Genomic DNA, 20,276 nt, shown 5'->3' on the forward strand with positions numbered 1-20,276 from the left:
TGTGACACTACTTCCTGGACACCAGTGGAACTCAAAGGTTCTGCTTCCAAGGGTCTGGCTGGGCCTGGATTGTGGTCAGGTGGGCCCTGGCTTTGGCTTGTGGTCTGCCTCCAGGGAGGCAGGGCTGGGAGGGTTTGGAGGGTGGAAATTATGATGGCACCTGGCAATTGTACGGCCGCGTTCTCAGCACAGGTGTGGACAGGAGCCTGCCTGGGCCTGTTTGGCTGTGGGGAGTCTGTGGAAGGAGTGGGCTGCCCTCTCAGAAAGCGTGAGTTCTCAGGTGTGGCGTCTGGCCATTTCCTGCGGCAGCTGGAGTGCTGCTCCTGGCTATGCCTCTCCCAGGCCTCAGTTACCTCTCTGGCACATTGACAGCCAATTGCCCGGGGTCCGTCTACCTGGCAGAGGACCTTTGGGAAGGGTAGAGGGAGTGAGTGCTCCAGGGCCTTGGGGTATCAGGTGGCGCTGGGGGATGCTGAAGTGGTCCCTGCAGAGGGAGACTGGTACAGATGGCTCTGGTCCAGAAGCCACATCTCTGAGAGGAGAGCGGAGGCTCTCTCCCTCCCTGCCTCCCTCCCTCCCTCCCTGGGAAGTCTCCTTTATCCACCTCCACCGTCTCCAGCCTTACACACATGCATCCTGTATTGGTTTCCTATCGCTGCTATAACAAATGCCCACATTTAGTGGCTTGAAACAGCAGAGACTTATTACCTTATGGTTTTGGGGGTCAGAAGAACACATGGGCCTCAGCAGGCTAAGATCAAGGTGTCAGAAGGGTTGCCTTCCTTTCTGGAGGCTCTAGGGCAGAGTTCATTTCCTTCCTTGCCTTTTCCAGCTTCTAGAGCCTCCTGCATTCCTTGGCTCCGGGACCCCTCGCATCTTCAAAGCCACTGACGGCTGCCCAAATCTTTATCAAGCTGCGCTTCTTTGGGTCCTATGAATTTAAGGATCCTGGGATTAATAGGACCTACCCGGACAATCCAGGATAATCTATTTTAAAGTCAGCTAAGTAGTAACCTTAACTTCATTTGCAACTTTAACCCCCCCTTGCCATATAAGGAAACATATTTATGAGTTCTGAGGATTAGGCATAGATCCCTCTGGGGGGCACTTATGCAGCCTCGCCGACCTCCCAGCACACACACATCTGAGCATGCTCTCCCTCTGTGTTCCCTGCCTCTTATGTACCCCAAATTCTGCTGGGATAAGGGATCCCGAACTAGGGGCCAGGCAGGAGGCAAAGACAAGTGAAAAGGGCAAATGGTGCCGGACCCTGCTGGGCCTCCTGCATGCACAAATCAGAAGTAGCGGAAGCCGGGTGCAGTGGCTGAAATCCCTTTTCTACTAAAAATACAAAAATTAGCCAGGCATGGTGGTGTGCACCTATAGTACCAGCTACTCAGGAGGCTGAGGCAGGAGAATCGCTTGAACCCAGGAAGCAGAGGGTGCAGTAAGCCGAGATCATACCACTACATTCCAGCCTGGGTGACAGAGTGAGACTCTGTTTCAAAAACAAACAAACAAACAACAACAACAACAACAACAAACAGAGCAAACTCTCAGTCTAAGGGAGGGGCCCCTGCTCAGGTTTGCTAATTGTTGCCAGATGGGAATGCTGTCCCTTTGGCCAAACTTCAAAAAGAAAACGTTGCATGTATGTGAAATCATCTTTTGGCAGTTAAATCACATTCCAAGATACAGTGAGACACCAAATGGGCTAGCCAAGGGAAATGTGTCTGCAGGCTGGATTTGTCCCATGGACGGTGAGCTGGAGACCTCTTCCCTGGATTATGAAACAGCAGTCGCAGTCTGAAAAGGAGGCAGCCCACTAGTGTGACTGGTAGAAAACTAGGGGCCCAAGAGGGAAAGGGGACTTCTCCCCAAGCAGACAGTGAGCCCTTCTCCATCCCTGTCCACCCTGTCCAATAGTAGAGTGAAGGGCTTGTGGTGGCTTCTGAAAGTGGCCCTAGCTCTTGGCTAGGGCTAGCATGGCAGCTTGGTAACATGCCCAGGTGAGGACCCCATGGGGGCTGGTGGCCAGGCTGGGCCACTCCTCCAGGGCCAGTCTAAGAGGGATAGATTTGGCATATGCAGCTCAGCCTCCCCACAGATCCCCGCCCTCTAGGCCCACCACAGTGCTATCCCCAGCCAGGCAAAGGCCTCTGGTGTCCCAGCCAAGGCCTGTCCTCTAAAGAATTATCTGGAGAAACTTTCCCAGAATGCTGGGAATCTGCAGGGATCTTGGCAGAAACGATAGGAAGAACTTAGAAAGGATGCCTCCGTTAATCATTACAATATGCCTCAGTGTCTTCTGCAGTGCTTAGGGAGCAAGTTCCCACGAGACAAAGGACCAGAGTGTAGGAAATGTGAGAATATATGTCCCCTTCAAGGACACCTGGCCTGACAATGTGGGTGATCAGCGTCCTGCCAAAAAAAAAAAAAAAAAAAATCACAAGAACAGAGACAAAGGGTCTTATCATACTACAAAATGACTGAAAACAATACAATTATAAGACCCAACCTTTCTGGTGGGACTGTAAGGAAACAGACACCTCGTGAACTGTTGTGGACTCGGAAATGGTTGCTCTTTCTGGAGGACACTATGAGCCTATGTTACAAGAGCCATATAAACAGTCTTACTTCTTAGACCTTAGCCCAGGGAACAAAGAGAGCCTTCTGCACATCACTGTGTACAGAAAAGTTGTCTGGGATGGTGAGGAAGCAGTGAGAAACAGCCCTGGTGCTCAGTAGCTACCACGAAGTAAACAGCACCTTAAGGATCCTGCAGCCATTAATACGATCAATGTGAAGATGGGTTTTGGCTGTGGAAAATACTAAGAGCAAGTAGTAGCAGGCAGAAGTTCACTAAACGGGGGATACCCTCCCATCACAGTGGGGGACTGCTGCCTTTATCAGTCTCCAGCAGAGGGGAGGGGCCCTGCAGGAAGAGCAGGAGTGGATATTTCAGGAGAGGGTCCTTGGGTACAATATTGTTTCAAAATAAAAACAGACGCGTGTGAATCCATCACCCACCCAAAGCACCAGAACACCTCTAATGATTTCAGTTCACCTCTTCCTTGACATCATCCCTCTGTCTCCCCTCAGAGATGGTTTCCTGAATTTCATCCTTGTTGTTCAAAAAATCTATAGTTTCATTGCATGATACACTGAAATTATTTCTTTAGTCTTGCTTGTTTCCAAACTGTGTAAAAAGAGCATCAGTTTTCTGAGACTTGCTTTTTTCACTAAATATCATGTTTTTGAGACTCATACAGGTTGATGGATGGAGCTGAAGCTTCTTCATTTTCACTGCTATGTTGTGTTTCATTATATAAATCTACTACAATTTACGCATTCTTTCATTGATGTGCATTTGGGCTCTTTTTTCACATTTGAAAAGTGTCATGAGCATTTTGGTACTTATTTCCTGGATCATATGTACAAATGGCTCCCTAGAGTATATACCTGGGCGTAGCATTGTTGGGTCATAAGGTATCTGGATATTCAACTTTATAAGACAATGCCAAATTGTTTTCCAAAGTGGGTCTGTGAATAATTCTGCCAGGAATGTATGCAAGGTAGTTTTCTCCACCACTTGGTATTATCAAACTTCTCAAGTTGGCCAGGTGTGATGGCTCACGCCTATAATCCCAGCACTTTGGGAGGCGGAGTTGGGCAGATCACCTGAGGTTGGGAGTTTCAGGCCAGCCTGACCAACATGGAGAAACCCCATCTCTACTAAAAATACAAAATTAGCCAGGCATGGTGGCTCATGCCTGTAATCCCAGCTACTTGGGAGGCTGAGGCAGGAGAATCACTTGAACCTGGGAGACAAAAGTTTGCAGTGAGCCGAGATTGTGCTGCGCCATTGCACTCCAGCCTGAGTAACAAGAGTGAAACTCTGTCTCAAAACAAAAAACAAAAAACAAAAAACTTCTCAAGTTTTGTCAATCAAATGAATGTAAAAATATCCTACAATGGTCTTGATTTGCATTTCCCTCATTATTAAAGAGGTTGAGCATCTTCACATGTTTGTAGGCCACACGAGTTTCCTCTTCATAAAATGCCTGTTAGGTCTTTGGCCCATTTTTGTTTTTTAGACGGAGTCTTGCTCTGTCACCCAAGCTGAAGTGCAATGGCACCATCTTGGCTCACTGCAACCTCTGCCTCCTGGGTTTGAGCAATTCTCCTGCCTCAGCCTCCCAAGTAACTGGGATTACAGATGTGTGCCACCACGCCTGGCTAATTTTTGTATTTTTAGTAGAGACTGGGTTTCACCACCTTGACCAGGGTGGTGTCGGAATTCCTGACCTCAGGTGATTCCACTCACCTCGGCCTCCCAAAGTGCTGAGATTACAGGCGTGAGCCACTGTGCCCGGCCTGATTTGTGGTTCTGTACATACTGTTTACATATTCTTGATCCTAGTCCTTTTTCAGATATAGATGTGTGTGTGTGTGTGTGCGTGCAAATATCTCATTCCAGTTGTGTCATTTTTTTCTACTTTAAGATTTTCAAGTTTTGTCTGCTGAAAACTGCTATATTGCTAAATTTGACTGTAAGCTTAATATTGCTATATTGTATTTCACTATATATACTACAATTTATACATTCTTATATACCTGTAGTCAAATTTATAAATTTAAAATTTTATGGTTAGCACAAAACAGCATAGTTTTTGTGTCTTGATTAGGAAATCCTTCCTCATCTGAAAGTCAGAAATAGATTCCCTTATATTTTCTATTAGAAGTGTTATTATTGAAATTTAAGGCCTTAACAGGGCTGGCATTTTTGTTTATGATATGAGGAACCTAATTTTAATTTATTTTTCCATTTACTGACCTATCCTGCCACTCCCCTCTCAGATATCAAAACTTTATGTTTGCATGGATGTATTTCTGGGCTTTCTATTAGCTATTTCTATGTTGGCACATTCTCATTCATTCATATAACTTTATAATAAATTTTGATAATTCGCAGGGCACATCATTCTTATTATTCTTCAAAATTTTCTTAGGTATTTATACCCTTTGTCCTTCAATATACATTTTAGAATCATCTTGCCAAAAATAATTTTATAAAAAATATGTTCTGGATTTTGAGTAGGGTTGTATGAAATCTACAGATCAATATGGAGAAGAATTGACAACTTTTATTCATGACCATGAGATAGCTCTACATTTACTTTTCTTTCTTCACGTATTTCTGTACATTTTATCATTATTTTACACACAGGTCTTGCATATATTTTTAAACCATTTTTTAAAATGTGGTAATATATACACAACACAAAATTTAACATCTTAACCATTGTTAAGTGTACAGTTCAGTGGCATTAAGTAATTCACATCATTGTGCAACCTTCACTACCATCCATCTCCGGAACTATTTTCCCAAACTGAAATTCTGTACCTACTAAATAATAACTCCCTTTTTCCTCCTCCCTCAGTCCCTGGTAACCACCATTCTACTTTCTGTGTCTATGAATTTGACTAGGTACCTCATATAAGTGCAATCATACATGTCCTTTTATGATTTGCTATTTTACTTAGCAGAATGTTTTCAAGGTTCATTTACACTGTAACGTGTATTATAATTTTATTCATTTTTAAGGCTGATTCATATTTCATTGTATGTATATACCACATTTTCTTTATCCATTCATCCATCCATGGACATTTGTGTTGTTTCCACCTTTTGTCTATTGTGAACAATGCTGCTGTGAACATGGATGTACAAATCTGTTTGAGCTCCTGCTTTCAATTCTTTCGTGTATATACCCAGAAGTAGATTGTTGAATCAAATGGTACTTCTGTTTTTAATTATTTTAGGGACCATCATACTGTTTTCCACAGTGGCTACACCATTTTACATCCAATACAAAGGGTTCCAATTTCTCCACATCCTCACCAACATTTGTTTCCTTTTCTTTAAAAAAATTAATAATAGTCATCCTAATGGGTGTCCTGTACAAATTTTGTTAGATTGTTCCTAATCTATATTTCAATATTATAAATGGTATCTTTTAAAGATTCCAGTTTTTAAAAATTGTCTTCGTTTGAAATGATTTTAGGGTTTTAACAAAAATTATGAGGCTGGGCACGGTGGCTCATGCCAGTAATCCCAGAACTTTGGGAGACCAAGATGGGAGGATCACTTGAGGCCAGAAGTTCAAGACTATCCTAAGCAACAAAGTGAGACCACATCTCTACAAAAAATAAAAAAATTAGCCCTGCATTGTGGCACACACCTATAGCATAGCTTCTCTGAAGGCTGAGACAGAAGGAGCGCCTGAGCCCAGGAGTTCAGCTGCAGTGAGCTATGATTGTGCCACTGCAATCCAACCTGGGTGACAGAGTGTGACTTTAGCTCTACAAAAAAAAAAAAAAAAAAAAAAGTTGCAAAAAAATGAACACAGACTTCCCATTCCTTCTACACCTAGCTTCCCCTAATGTTGGCATCTTACTTATCTAACCCAGAAAATTAACACTGACACAATACTATTACATAATCTATAGACCTAACTTGAACTTGGCCAATTCTCCCACTAACATTCTTTTCCTGGTCTGAGGTCCAGTCCAGGGTCCCACACTGTGATTCGTTGTCCTGTTGTTACCAGGGTGTCCTTGCTCCCAGAGCTCCCAAGATGGTGGTGGGCTGCTTCCAAGATGGCAGCAAGCCTCTTGTTCTCTGACCTGGGGTTCTTGGCCTCAAGGATTCTAGAGAATGGAATCTTGGGCCATGTGGTGAGTATTATAGGTCTATCGGAAGCTGTGGGTCACGGAAGAGAACTGTGGAACCCAGCTACTAGTGTTCAGCTCGATTAGGACGAACCCAGGCACTTAGCCGTGCAGGAACAATGGCAAGCCTTTAGCCCAATCCGGAGCCGCAATGGGCACCTCGCTGGATCAGGAGCACAGCAGACACCCTGCTGGATCCGGAGGGGTGGAAGTCAGCAGTGGGTCTGCGACTGCGACAAACAGCAGTGGTGGACGGCAAGCGAAAGCTCAGCTCGAGCCGTAACAAACATGGACCAGTAGAGTGTGCAGTTGCAAGATTTTATAGAGTGAAAACAGAGCTCCCATACGAAGGGAGGGAACCCAAAGGGGTAGCTGTTGCTGGCTCGAATGCCTGGGTTTATATCCCAATCACTGTCACTCTCACTGTGCTCTCAGGTGATAGATGATTGGCTATTTCTTTACCTCCTTTTTTTGCCTAATTAGTATTTTAGTGAGCTCTCTTTACTATCTGATTGGTCAGGTGTGAGCTAAGATGCAAGCCCCGTGTTTAAAGGTGGAAGCGGTCACCTTCCCAGCTAGGCTTAAGGATTCTTAGTTGGCCTAGGAAATCCAGCTAGTCCTGTGTCTCAGTCCCCCTCTCAACAGGAAAACCCAAGTGCTGTTGGGGAGGTTGGCTGACGACCGCTGTAACTGCTTCCTGCTGAATTGGGGCATAGTAGGAGTTGTGCAGTTGAGATTTCCTCGGGAGGGGTGCCTTTGATATCATCAACATCGGAGCATGGGCTAGCAGGCCGGTCCAGGGGTCCACAGTAGGTCTTAGTCGTGGACTGCATCTGGGGCTCCATTTGAAGAACAATTTGTAGTTTTACAGCTTCGATTCTGGAAGAGACAAACTTAACAAGAGACAGGGATTGAAATGTATGGCCTGCAGTATAGGGGATTATTTCTTTGGCACACTTTACAGGCCCTGACTATCTGCTTGATAGTTTTAAAAAGGTCTGGTCCAGTAAACAATAATTTGGCCATCTGATGGGTGCTATCAATGCCTAAATGAAAGGTTTGGTGAAAGATTTCAAGTAATTTTCATTGGTTAGCTGCAGGAAAAAGTGTTTTTCCTTCTTCATTGGCTAGCCATCTTGAGGGGAGGAAACTATGTCCTCGTGAGGTTCCCTATTCTATTTCTCCTGTTGAGTACCAGGGCTTGGTTTCCCGGAGAGGATTACCCCATACTAGGGATCCTTCTATAAGCATTTCTAATGGAGGGTCCTGCCTTGTGGTTCTTTTGGCTTCAATATCTGCTTGGTGGTTCCCTTCTATTTCCCTTTCCTTTCCTTTCCTTTCTGATGACCCCGGCAGTGGAAGACTGCCACCTCTTTAGGTTTCTCTACCGCCAATAATAATCTGCTAATGGCTTCCTGATGTTTGATAGGTGTTCCCTCAGAAGTTACGAATTCTCTTTCTCTCCATATTGCTGCGTGGGCATGGAGGACAAGGTAAGCATACTTACAGTCTGTACATAGATTTACCCTTTTTTCCTTCTCCTAATTCCAGTGCCCAAGTGAGGGCTATTAGTTCTGCCAGCTGAGCACTAGTTCCTGGAGTGAGGGGATTACTTTTAAGTAGTCCATTATCACTGACCACTGCATACCCCGCTTTTTGAAGTCCTTTTTCTACAAAGGAACTTCCATCAGTATACAAGTCGAGGTCAGGATCAGTCAAGGGAACCTCTGAAAGGTCCCCTCGAGCGGCATAGGTTTGAGCAATCACCTGTTGACAGTTATGTTCTATCTTTTCTTCATCGTCTGGAAGAAATGTAACTGGATTAAAAGTTGCAAAAGTGTGCAGTCACAGCACTGGCCCTTCAAGTAATAGAGCCTGATATTTATGCAAATTGTTGTCTGACAGCCACAAGTCTCCTTTAGCAGTGAGTATGCCGTTCACATCATCAGATGTCCACACAATAAGATCTCTTCCTTATATTAACTGTTTCAGATACTAAGACTGCTACTGCTGCCACTACCTGTAAACAATGAGGCCAATCTTTTGCCACTACATCAATTTCCTTACTCAGGTATGCCATGGGTTGCAAGCTCATCCCTCAGACCTGTGTAAGGACTCCTACAGCTATTCCTATTTTTTTCTGTGACATATAAAGAAAAGTCTTGCCCCGTTGGCAAGCTTAACACTGGGGCTTGGGTTAGGGACTTCTTTAGGGTCTGGAAAGCCGCTTCTGCTTCAGGTGTCCGTCTTACTAAATGGGTATTGGCTTTGAGTTTCCTTAATTAGTGTATATAATGGTCTGGCTATTTCGCCGTACCTGGGAATCCATATTCGGCAGAAGCCTGTTATGCCAAGGAACCCTTTTAGTTGCTTTAGGGTTTGGGGATGAGGATAAGCCAGTATAGGCTGGGTACGTTCCTCACTGAGGGCCCTGGTGACCTTGGATAATTTTAGCCCTAAGTATTTAACCTGCTGTAAGCACAGCTATGTCTTTGGCTTGGAAACCTTGTAGCCATAGGTGGTGAGGAAATTTAAGAGTGCTTGGGTGGCTTGATGGCATAAGGTTTCCGAACGGGCGGCTAAAAGTAAATCATCCATGTACCAAAGGACAAGAGTGTCCAGGTATGAGAACTGGCTCAAGTCTTGGGCTAATGCCTGGCCAAATAGATGGGGGCTATCCCTGAACTCTTGGGGTAAAACAGTCCAGGTGAGTTGAGATGTTGGGTTCAAAGGATCTTCAAAGGCAAACAAGAATTGAGAGTCAGGATATACAGGGATGCAGAAAAAGGCATCCTTAAGGTCTAGGACTGTAAACCACTCTGCTTCCTCTGGTATTTGGGAAAGCAGAGTGTAAGGGTTAGGTACAGCTGGGTATAGGGGGACAATGGCCTCATTGATAATCCTGAGATCCTGCAATAACCTCCACTGTCCGTTGGGTTTCTGTACTCCTAAGATTGGAATATTGCAAGGGCTATTGCTTGGTTTAACTAGGCCTTGGGCTTTTAGGTCCTTAACAATCTTTTGGAGTCCTTGTTGGGCCTCGGTTCTAAGGGGGTACTGCTTTGGTGGGGAAAGGAGGAGGAATCTTTTAGTTTAACTTGAACAGGATGGGCATTCTTTGCTCGTCCATATTGTCCTTCTCTTGCCCAGACTTCAGGATTAATTCCTTCCTCAAGCAGGGGACAACAAACGGGTGTTCCTTCTCCTATGTTCAGGTGTATAATGGCCCCCGCTTTTGCTAGAATGTCTCTCCCTAACAAGGGAGTGGAGTTTTCAGGCATAATTAGAAAAGCATGTGAAAGAGTAAAGTTCCACAGTCACAACTTAGTGGCTGGGAGAAGTATCAGCCACTAAGTTGTTCCCCAGTTACAACCAGACAGTGACTGGCTGTCCTAGGATCCCTCGGATAGTGACAGATTTGGAGGACAGTTGTCCAGGACAGGACAGTAAGACTGAGAAGGCCGTGCCAGTGTCCAGAAGACAGTTAACCTCCTGGCCTTCAATAGTCAAGCATACCTGGGGCTCTGTGAGGGTGATGGCATGGGCTGGCGCTTGTCCCGGGCACCCTCAGTCCTGCTGCTGGATCATCTGGTTAGTGGTTCTGACTCAGGATCTTCGTCCCCTGGGGCAATGGGCCTTCCAGTGATTCCCGTGACATAAGGGGCATGGATGAGGGGGCAGCTTATTTTTGTTTTTTTTAAAGCAAAACTCCATTTTTATTATTTTTAAATTCCATTGAATTCTGGCCCATATGCCATAGGATTTCTGGAATGTCACATTTCTTTAGAAAATTTCAGTGTTAAGTCTAGGTTCATTAAAAAATACTAACAAAGTTTAGGAACATACTTGGCGTTTCAGAAGGTAGGTGTATTTTTTTGGAAAGTACCTGGATTTTGAGAAATTCAGACCAATCTAAATTTACCTTGCCGTCCTTGGTCATGTACTCTCAAAGGCCAAAATAACAGATTTATAACAGTATAAACCAGCAAATTCTTGCCATTCTTTTGGTTTGTTAGTCTTCTCTATACAAGTTTGATTTTACATATACACCCTGGCGTTCTTGAGTCTGGTTCTAGTTACTGGTTTAATGACAATAATTTAAGGCAGAAAAGGAATAATGACCACATATAAGGGAGCCTCCTCACGCAAGGAAACAACAGCTTTTTTTTTTTTTTTTTTTTTTTTTTTTTTTAAAGCCAGGGAAGAAGAGCAACTTCCAAATAATAAAATTTCTTCCTTAGGTAATGACAGTGTAGAGGGCCTCATAGGAGACGGTGCAGTGAGTCATTCCTTCCTGTTTCATCTCCCCTCTTAAGAGTACTGATTTTGTGATCATTGCCTTATGGCCACAAACAAAAAGCAAAGAGTTAGGCTATATGTTGCTAAACTACAGAATCAGTTGAATTCCTACTTTTTCATGAGCATCGGTTCATATTTTAATTTGGTAGTCTGGGGTTTTAAGCCTGCCATTCTTTTGCAATGTCATAGAAATCAGCCACCCTACCAGAGGGGTACTTACATTTCTTGTGCTCTTCAAAATATTTTATGGTGCCCACAACTTTTTCCTCCTGAAACTTACTCTCAGTAAGACATTGTTCTAGATCATAATAAGTAAATATTTAATTGACTATTTTGTCATAAGACTCCAAATTTTCTATCCTGGAATCATATATGCATATATAATGGGAAGTATTTCTCTTCTACCCCGTCTCAACAGCACAGTCCCCAACACCCTACAATTCCCTAGACATTATCCATTCTCATTTTTGTACCAATATCTGTATCAGTTTGGATCTTTCCAAGCGAGTGAAACTCATTTTGGCCAACTTAAACAATAAGTGAATTTGTTGAAAACCTAAGGGCGTTATAGAATTACTGAAAAGGTTAGACAGCAAGGTTTGAAAATTAATTGCAATCAAGGCATTTTGTGGACCCAAGAATCAGAAATTCCAGGAAAAGATCCATAACAACACAGACTGGATGCTGCCACTTTGTACGATCAGTGGTGTTTCTTCTATCCTTGCATAACAGTTTCAATATTTAAATCCCCAGAAGATAGAATCCAATTGTGGAAGTATAGATCATTTACTAGGGAGCAAGAAAGAAAATTGCGGTTCTATTTGAAATGGTAAATGGAGTTTGGATGATCAAAACTGACAAGTTATGGGCAATTATGAGCCAATACAGCTTTTGAAAATATACATAATATTTTGTTTGTGTGTTTTGTTCTAAAGTATTTTATTTTATTATGCTTTAAGTTCTAGGCTACATGCGCACAACGTGCAGGTTTGTTACATATGTATACATGTGCCATTTTGGTGTGCTGCACCCATCAACTCGTCATTTACATTAGGTATATCTCCTAATGCTATCCCTTCCCCCTCCCCCAACCCCACAATAGGCCCCGGTGTGTGATGTTCCCCTTCCTGTGTCCTAGTGTTCTCATTGTTCAATTCCCACCTATGAGTGAGAACATGCAGTGTTTGGTTTTTTGTCCTTGTGATAGTTTGCTGAGAATGATGGTTTCCAGCTTCATCCATGTCCCTACAAAGGACATGAACTCATCCTTTTTTTATGGCTGCATAGTATTCTATGGCGTCTATGTGCCACATTTTCTTAATCCAGTCTGTTATTGATGGACATTTGGGTTGGTTCCAAGTCTTTGCTATTGTGAATAGTGCTGAGGCGGCTTATTTCTATTTGGACAATCTTTTTTAAAGTGTCCTTGTAGACTGCACTGGAAGCAAGCACTATTAGGCATTCGATTTGCCCAGGTTTTCCCTTTTCCAGAGCCTCCAAAGTCTGCTTGCCTGAGGGCCATGACTAAAGCGGTGGCCTTTTTTTATCCCGTTTGTCCCATTCTGCCTGCTCCTCCTGATCTCTATTATAAAAAACCAAGGTTGCCAAGTTCAATAGGGTTTCCAGGTTTTGCTCCGGGCCTAAGATGGACTTTTGAAATTTTTTTCTAATGTCTGCAGCTGACTGAATGATAAACTTATCCTTTAAGATTAGTTGGCCTTCAATAGAGTCAGGTGACAGGGAGGTATGCTTCCTCAATGCCTCCCTTAGTCTCTCCAGAAAGGCAGTAGGATTTTCTTCCTTTCTCTGTGTTACAGTGGACATCATTTGATAATTCATAGGCTTCTTTCTAGTTTTCCTTAGTCCTTCTGGCACGCAAGTTAGCAAATGTCTGCAGCACCAATTTCCATGTTCGGATCCTGTGTCCCATTGATGGTCTACAATGGGAACTGCCTGCTGGCCTGTGGGGAATTGTTCTTTCCTCTGTTGTCATCCTATCTCTCATTTGGGGTTAGTGTCTGTTTTAGCAGTAACATTATTTCTCTCCATGTCAGATCAAAGGATTGTCCTAACCCTTGTAAAACATCACTCAGATAGCCATCAGGGTTATCTGAGAATTTACCTAGGTCTATTTTAATTTGCTTTAAGTCTGAGAGAGAAAAAGGTACATGCGCTCTGGCTGGGCTGAATTCTCCTCCTCCTACTGCTTGGAAGGGGCATAATCGGGGAATATTGGCACCCTTTGGTTCATTGTTTACCCCTTTGTCTACCTCCTTTTGGACCGTTTGGGTTGAACGGGGGTCCTTATGAGTTGGGGAAGGAGTCGGGGTGACGCCAGGGTAGGGAGGTAGACTCTGAGGTTTCCTGTAGTGCATAAATCACACTTTTGACATAATTGTGAGTTGTCTCTTAATGAAAAGAAAGTTTGTACATATCGCACTTCACTCCATTTGCTTTCTTTTCTACAAAAAGGTCTAGCTGTAAGATGGTGTTATAATTTATGCTTTCCTCAGGAGGCCAGGTTTCTCCCCCTTGAAGAGGATATTGTGGCCAGGCGGTACTGCAGAAGAATATGTCATTTCTTTCTTAGTATCTGAGGGTCAGATTGGTCCTAATTCTCCAGAATACACCTTAGGGGTGTTTTTGCCTTGGTGGGAATGTTTCCCATCTGAAAAAAGAACATAGGGATGTCAGCACCCCCAGTCATTTTCCGATGAGCATTAGTCCTAGAGCATCCTCTATGTTCCTAATGTTTATTCCTTTCCAGGGTGCGTAACCACCCATGGACCTCTGCTTATCGGATTAGTTACGCTCACTGATGTAGCAGTCCTGCACCTGTTTTCCCGCCTTTCTTGACCACAAAGAAAGGGGTCTGGGCTGCTGGATTCTAGTGGTCCTTTACCAACTCGTCCAACATTGCCTTTGTGCTCAGGGGTGAGTCCTAGAGCTGGGCTGGGTTCCTGAGTATTTCATAACAACCCAGTTTGCCTCATCAAGATGCATTCCCATAAACAGTTCTTTTGCAAATTCGTTTCAGAGAGGGTGTAGGTAACTTTTCGAGTCAGCATTGAGATAGAGTTTTTTGATTCTGTAAGTACTTTAAGGCTTGGCTGAATGCAAACAGCTCCAACGTTTGAGCAGACCAATTATTGGGCAATTCTCCTATCTCTGCTTCCACAAGAGTCTCCCTGTCAATTACTGAATACCCATTGTGGTTTTTTCTCAATCACCTGTCCTGAAGGGAGTTCCTCCTAGGTGTGGTCAGATCTTTGTATGGTAATTAAGATTTAAATCCCCTGTTAGGAAACCTGCTGGGTTAAGGGAATTTTCCGTGGTTAATGTTAAATCACCTTTTTCTAACAGAATAGCCCCATACTTTTAGATTTTTGAGTTAGTAAGCTACCTTTTTGCTTTTTTGACTTAGAATAATTCTGAACTGGTGAAATGTGCTCACAATGAGGTTTCCTCTAAAAGTTACTTTTCTACTTTCTTCTGTTAGCAAAGAAGTTGCTGCTACAGACTGAATGCATTTGGGCCATCTGTGGGTTACTGGTTTAAGGATTTTTGATAGGAAGGCTACAGGTTGTTAGTGGTCTCAGTGTTTTCAGGCTACATCCTTATTTACACTGACAGCAAGGTAGTATTGGAGTGTTACAGGGTCACGGAGAGGACCTTCAATTATCAATTATAGGTTTAAGTTTACCCTGGCTTTTAAAGGAATAGGGCACACCTTTTTTTTTTTTTTTTTTTTTTACTATTTCTATCTTTCTCTTTCTCTCTTTGACTCCCTTTTTGTCTCTCTGCCTCTTTCTCCTCTCTGTCTCTCTCTCTTTCTCTCTCTCTTCTCTTAGCCATTTACAAACTTGGGGCCCTGGCAAGGGTGGTGGGGAACGGGTCCCACATATAACTGCCCATGTCGAGAGCTATATACTTAAATCAGGAGGGACACCAGGGACAAGACTCCCTGTGTTTATAGCCTAGATACCTAAGGATACAGTGTAGAGTTTCCTTAGATCCCTTTGGAGATACAACTTGCTAGAGGAAATGAAAGTCTGAACCATTAGTACCTAGGAGGCAGCGATGGGAGGAAGTAGATTCAGAGGTAAGGAGAATTTTGGGGCTACACTTTCAAAAAAGTCGTGGTCGGGACCCAGGAGGTATGGGTCAGAAGGAAAGGTAGGGGCGCACACATGGGCGACTGTTGAATAGAGACTTCTGGCTGTAAGGCCAGGAGTTTGGGACAATAACTTTCTGCCTCTAGTCAGCCCCAGGATTCCCCAGGAAAATTGAAAGTGGAAGCTGGTTCCAGGCAGAACAATGTTCCCAACCCAGAAGGGTTGGGGGTTGTTATAAAGCCCTTCCCCAGACAGCCTCACACCTGACTCTTAAGTCTGGTGGTCATGCTAATCATTTTTAACTGGCTGACAGGTGCCCGGTATTTTCCTCCAATTCTAAGGAAGGATAGGACAGAATAGCAAGTGAAAGTGGTCCAATATTACTCACCACTTTGGAGGTCCCTTTGTGGTTGCCAAATTGTTACGGGGGGGGGGTCCTTGCTCCCAGAGCTCCCAAGATGGTGGCGGGCCACTTCCAAGATGGCAGCGAGCCTCTTGTGCTCTGACCTGGGGTTCTTGGCCTCACGGATTCCAAGGAATGGAATCTTGGGCCATGAAATGAGTGTTACAGCTCTATTAGAAGCTGTGGGTCACGGAAGAGAGCCCTGGAACCCAGCGACTAGTGTTCAGTTCGATTAGGATGAATCCAAGCACTTAGCCTTGCAGGAACAATGGCAAGCCTTTAGCCCAATCCGGAGCCGCAATGGGCACCTCGCTGGATCAGGAGCACAGCAGACACCCTGCCGGATCCAGAGGGGTGGAAGTCAGCGGCGGGTCTGCGACGACGACAAACAGCAGTGGTGGACAACGAGTGAAAGCTCAGCTCGAGCCGTAACAAACATGGACCAGTAGAGTGTGCAGTTGTAAGATTTTATAGAGTGAAAACAGAGCTCCCATAAAATGGGAGGGGACCCAAAGTGGGTAGCTGTTGCTGGCTTGAATGCCTGGGTTTATATCCTGATCATTGTCCCTCCCGCTGTGCTCTCAGGCGATAGATGATTCTTTACCTCCTGTTTTTGCCTAATTAGCATTTTTGTGAGCTCTTTTTACCACCTGTTTAGTTGGGTGTGGGCTAAGTTGCAAGCCCCGTGTTTAAGTGGATGCGGTCACCTTCCCAGCTAGGCTTAGGGATTCTTATTCAGCCTAGAAAATCCAGCTAGTCCTGTCTCTCAATGTCTTCTTAGTCTCCTACAGTCTCGGAAAGTTCCTCAGCCTTCTTCATGCTTTAATACTTGAAAAGTACTAGGCAATTATTTTGTAGAATGCCCCTCAATCTGTTTGGTGGTGTTTTTTGTTTTTTTTTAAATTTTTCTTCCACTTTTATTTTAAGTTCAGGGGTACATGTGCAGGATGTGCAGATTTGTTACACAGGTAAATGTGTCCTGTGGTGGTTTGCTGCACGGATCAAACCATCACCCAAGTATTAAGCCCAGCATCCATTAGCTGTTCTTCCTGATGCTCTCCCTTCCCCACGCACCCTTGTTTGGTGTTTTCTTATGATTATATTAAGGCATGTATTTCTGGCAAGAATACTTCAGAAGTGCTGTTGTGCCCCTAGTACATCATATGCAGGGGTGTATGATGTCATCACATCCCCTTACTGGTGATTTTAATTTTGATTACTTGGTTAAAATGGTGTCTGCCAAATTTCTTCACTATGAAGTTATTATTTTCCCCTTTGTAAATGATAAGTATCTTATGGTGAGACACACTTTGATATTATGTAAATATCTGTTTCTCATAACTTCATCCTCTAATTTTAATATTCATCAATGATTCTTGCCTGTAACAGTTATAACTGGTGCTTGCCAAATGGTGATTTTTGTATTTTCATCTTTTTTTCTACACTTATTACTGTGGGATTCTTCAGTAAGGAAGAGCTCTCCCTTTGATACGACTTATTTAGTCATTTATTTATTTATATCATTATGAACTCTATTCTATGGGTTATAACCTATTACTATCATTATTTATTTTGTTGCTAAAATTGTCCCAGATTTGTCCACTGAGGACGCCTTCAGTTTGGCTCCTGTGTTCTTTTGACGTGCCTCCATCATTTTAGGGTGCTTTCTTGCTTTCTGGCACCACAAGATATTTTATAATCATCTTGTACTGTCCCTGCTCCAACGGTGGAATCAACCATTTTTCCAATGAACCCTGATTCTTTTATTTAGGAACCAAGATCTAAGTACTAGGTGTGCTCATTGCTACTAAGTTGTTATTTTTTTCTAGGCCATCTAGTGGACAGAGCTAGAAAATAGAAAATAGACATCTATCTATCTATCTATCTATCTATCTATCTATCTATCTATCAATCATGAGTTCATTCTGGTATCTTTGGTTCCAATCCAACACCACAGTCTTCATTCTAGTCTTCCCTGTCTTTTGTGTGTGTGTGTGTGTGTGTGTGTGTGTGTGTGTGTGTGTGTGTGTGTGCGCGCGTGTGCGCGCACGCGCGCGCATGTGTTTTAGACAGAGTCTCGCTCTGTCACCCAGGCTGGAGTGCAGTGGTGCCATCTCAGCTCACTGCAACCTCCGCCTCCTGGGTTCAAGCAATTCTCCTGCCTCAGACTCTGGAGTAGCTGGGATTACAGGCAGGTGCCACCATATCCAGCTAATTTTTGTATTTTTTAGTAGAGACGGGGTTTCACCATGTTGGCTAGGCTGGTTTTGAACTCCTGACCTCAGGTGATCCACCTGCCTTGGCCTCCAAAGTGCTGAGATTACAGGTGTGAGCCACTGCGCCCAGTTTCCCCTGTCCTTTGTTGTAACTCCTTTCTCTGACAAAAACCTAGCTCTTATTATCTACAATATAGTTACTTATTTACTTAAATATAGTATACACATAGTTTCAGAACTGCAAATCCATCTCTGTGAAAAACAAATTCACTAACTAGGATAACAATATTTGTGTACAGTTCTTTTCATCTTTAGCTTTACAATATGTAGTCAATATGCTATTTTTAGGTTACTTAGATTAGTCCTTTTCTTCCCCATCCTCTTCAATGCAGTTATGATGTTTATTTGTATCATATTAGGTTTATTTGCTGCTGTTGGATTACTTCTTTGTACAGGTTGGTTTTAATTACCTATTTGGGGATGGGGTGTATGTGAAACCTTACTAAGGTTGTAAAATCAGAATTACACAAAAAGCTATACTCAGAGAATGGTCCCTCCCCTCCCATCCCGTCTATCCCATTCCGTTCCCTCATTCTTTTCACCCATTCCCACCCACTCACCCTCAGAGGTAATTAGTCTCATTAGTTTGTGACTTGTTCTGTATTTTTTTCACAAATGAGCAATACATGTATATTCTTATATCCCCTTTTATTACATGAAGAGCAGCTTACTAGAGATACTCAAGCATTTTGCTTTCTTCACTTACCAATATGGTCTGGAAATCATTCCATATCAATGAATAGACATTTTCCTAATTCTTTTTTACAGTTGCATAATGTCACTTTTTTATTTTTGAGATGGTCTTACCCTGTTACCCAGGCTGGAGTGCAGTGGAGCATTCATAGCTTATGGCAGCTTCAATCTCCTGGGCTCAAGTGACCCTCCTGTTTTAGTCTCCCATGTAGCTGGTACTAACAGCATGCATCACTACACCTGGTTAATTATTTTGTGTTTTGTAGAGATGGGGCCTTATTTTGTTGACCAGGCTGGTGTTGAACTCCTGGGCTCAAGCAATCCTCTTGCCTCAGCCTCCCAAAGTGCCAGGATTACAGGTGTGAGGCACCATGCCAGTTCTTGTATTGCACTGAGTGGCTATACCACTGTTTATTCAGCCAGTCTCCTATGTATATGGATATTTAGTTTTTTCCCAATATTTTGCAATACAATCAATGCTGCAGTGTGAATAACCTTGTACATATGTATTTTCTTACTGTCGGAAGTGTATTTCCAGGGTAAATTCCCAAAGTGGGATTGCTAAATCAAAAAGCAAGTGTCTACATAGTTTTTTAGGTGTATCAGTGGTCTGTAAGACTGCCCCCAGGCTCTGCAATTCACCAGAAGCATTTATGGGCCTCAAAAGTTATTCTAGGGCCGGGTGCAGTGGCTCACGCCTGTAATCCCAGCATTTTGGGAGGCCAAGGTGGGAGGATCACCTAAGATCAGGAGTTCAAGACCACCCTAGCCAATATGGTAAAACTCTATATCTACCAAAAATACAAAAATTAGCTGGGTGTGGTGGTGTGTGCCTGTTGTCCCAGCTACTTGGGAGCCTGAGGCAGGAGCATTACTTGAACCTGGGAGGTGGAGGTTGAAGTGAGCCAAGTTCACACCACTGCACTCTAGCCTGGGGAACACGGCGAGACTTCATCTCAAAAAAAAAAATAATAATAATGTTATTATACACACTGCTACAACTTATTACAACAAATGGGTACAATGCAGGGTCAATAAAGGGAAAAGGCACAGTGGGTGGAGTCTAGAGGATACTGGGTACAATCTTCCCATCTTCTCCCAATGAAAGTACATGGGATGCCCTTACTCCCCCAACAATGAACTGCAGCAACATGTGTGAAGTCTTTTCTGCCAGGGAATCTCCCTGAGCCTAAGAGCCCAGCATTGTTATTGGGGATTGAACGTGAAGCCACACAGTGCCTTCATGACTAAAACGTCCATGACTGAAACTGCATTGCCCAATTTCAGACCCCAAGAAGGAAAGATGTTCAACATAAGGCACAAGCTATCTAGACAAGCTGGTACAATGTGGTTCAAGGTTCCAAGCATGCCAAACACTCTTTTAAAACATGTTTTTAGAGATAAGGTCTTGCACACTGCAGCCTTAAACTCCTGGGCTCAAGCTATCAGGAGTGGCTCAACCTCCCAAGGGGCTAGGACTACAAGTGTACTCCACCATGCCTGGCTAATTTTTGTTTGTTTGTTTCTTTAGAGATGCGGGGTGGGTCTCACTATGTTGCCTAGGCTGGTCTTGAACCCCTGGCCTCAAGCAATTCTCCCCCCTCAGCCTCCCCAAATGCTGGGATTTTAGGCATGAGCCACTGCACCTGGCCCCAAACACTCTTAATGGTAGCAGAGGGAACACTCCAAAAGTTCAATTCCAGAAGCCAGCCAAAGACTAATCACTCAAGTAGTCCTTTCTTAACATGTGCAAGA

At 43.6% G+C, this 20,276-nt stretch overlaps 1 protein-coding gene across 9 annotated transcripts in view; it reads left to right on the forward strand.

Moving 5' to 3' along the window:
• Positions 1-6: 6 nt before the first annotated feature.
• Positions 7-20,276, forward strand: part of LOC105480201 (solute carrier family 22 member 14) — a 37,201-nt gene continuing 16,931 nt past the window's right edge. For 4 of the 9 annotated variants that reach the window (XR_986337.3, XM_011738756.3, XM_011738764.3 and 1 more), the window contains exon 1: positions 7-79. Coding sequence is in view for 4 of the 9 variants with exons in the window: in XM_011738759.3 (XP_011737061.1) it covers positions 151-192 (42 nt within the window). In the remaining 5 variants the exon portion in view is untranslated. The other 5 variants (XM_011738760.2, XM_011738761.3, XM_011738757.3 and 2 more) reach the window with 5 other exon arrangements.

This window comes from Macaca nemestrina, chromosome 2 (assembly GCF_043159975.1).
Source record: "Macaca nemestrina isolate mMacNem1 chromosome 2, mMacNem.hap1, whole genome shotgun sequence".
NCBI classification, from domain to species: domain Eukaryota; kingdom Metazoa; phylum Chordata; class Mammalia; order Primates; family Cercopithecidae; genus Macaca; species Macaca nemestrina.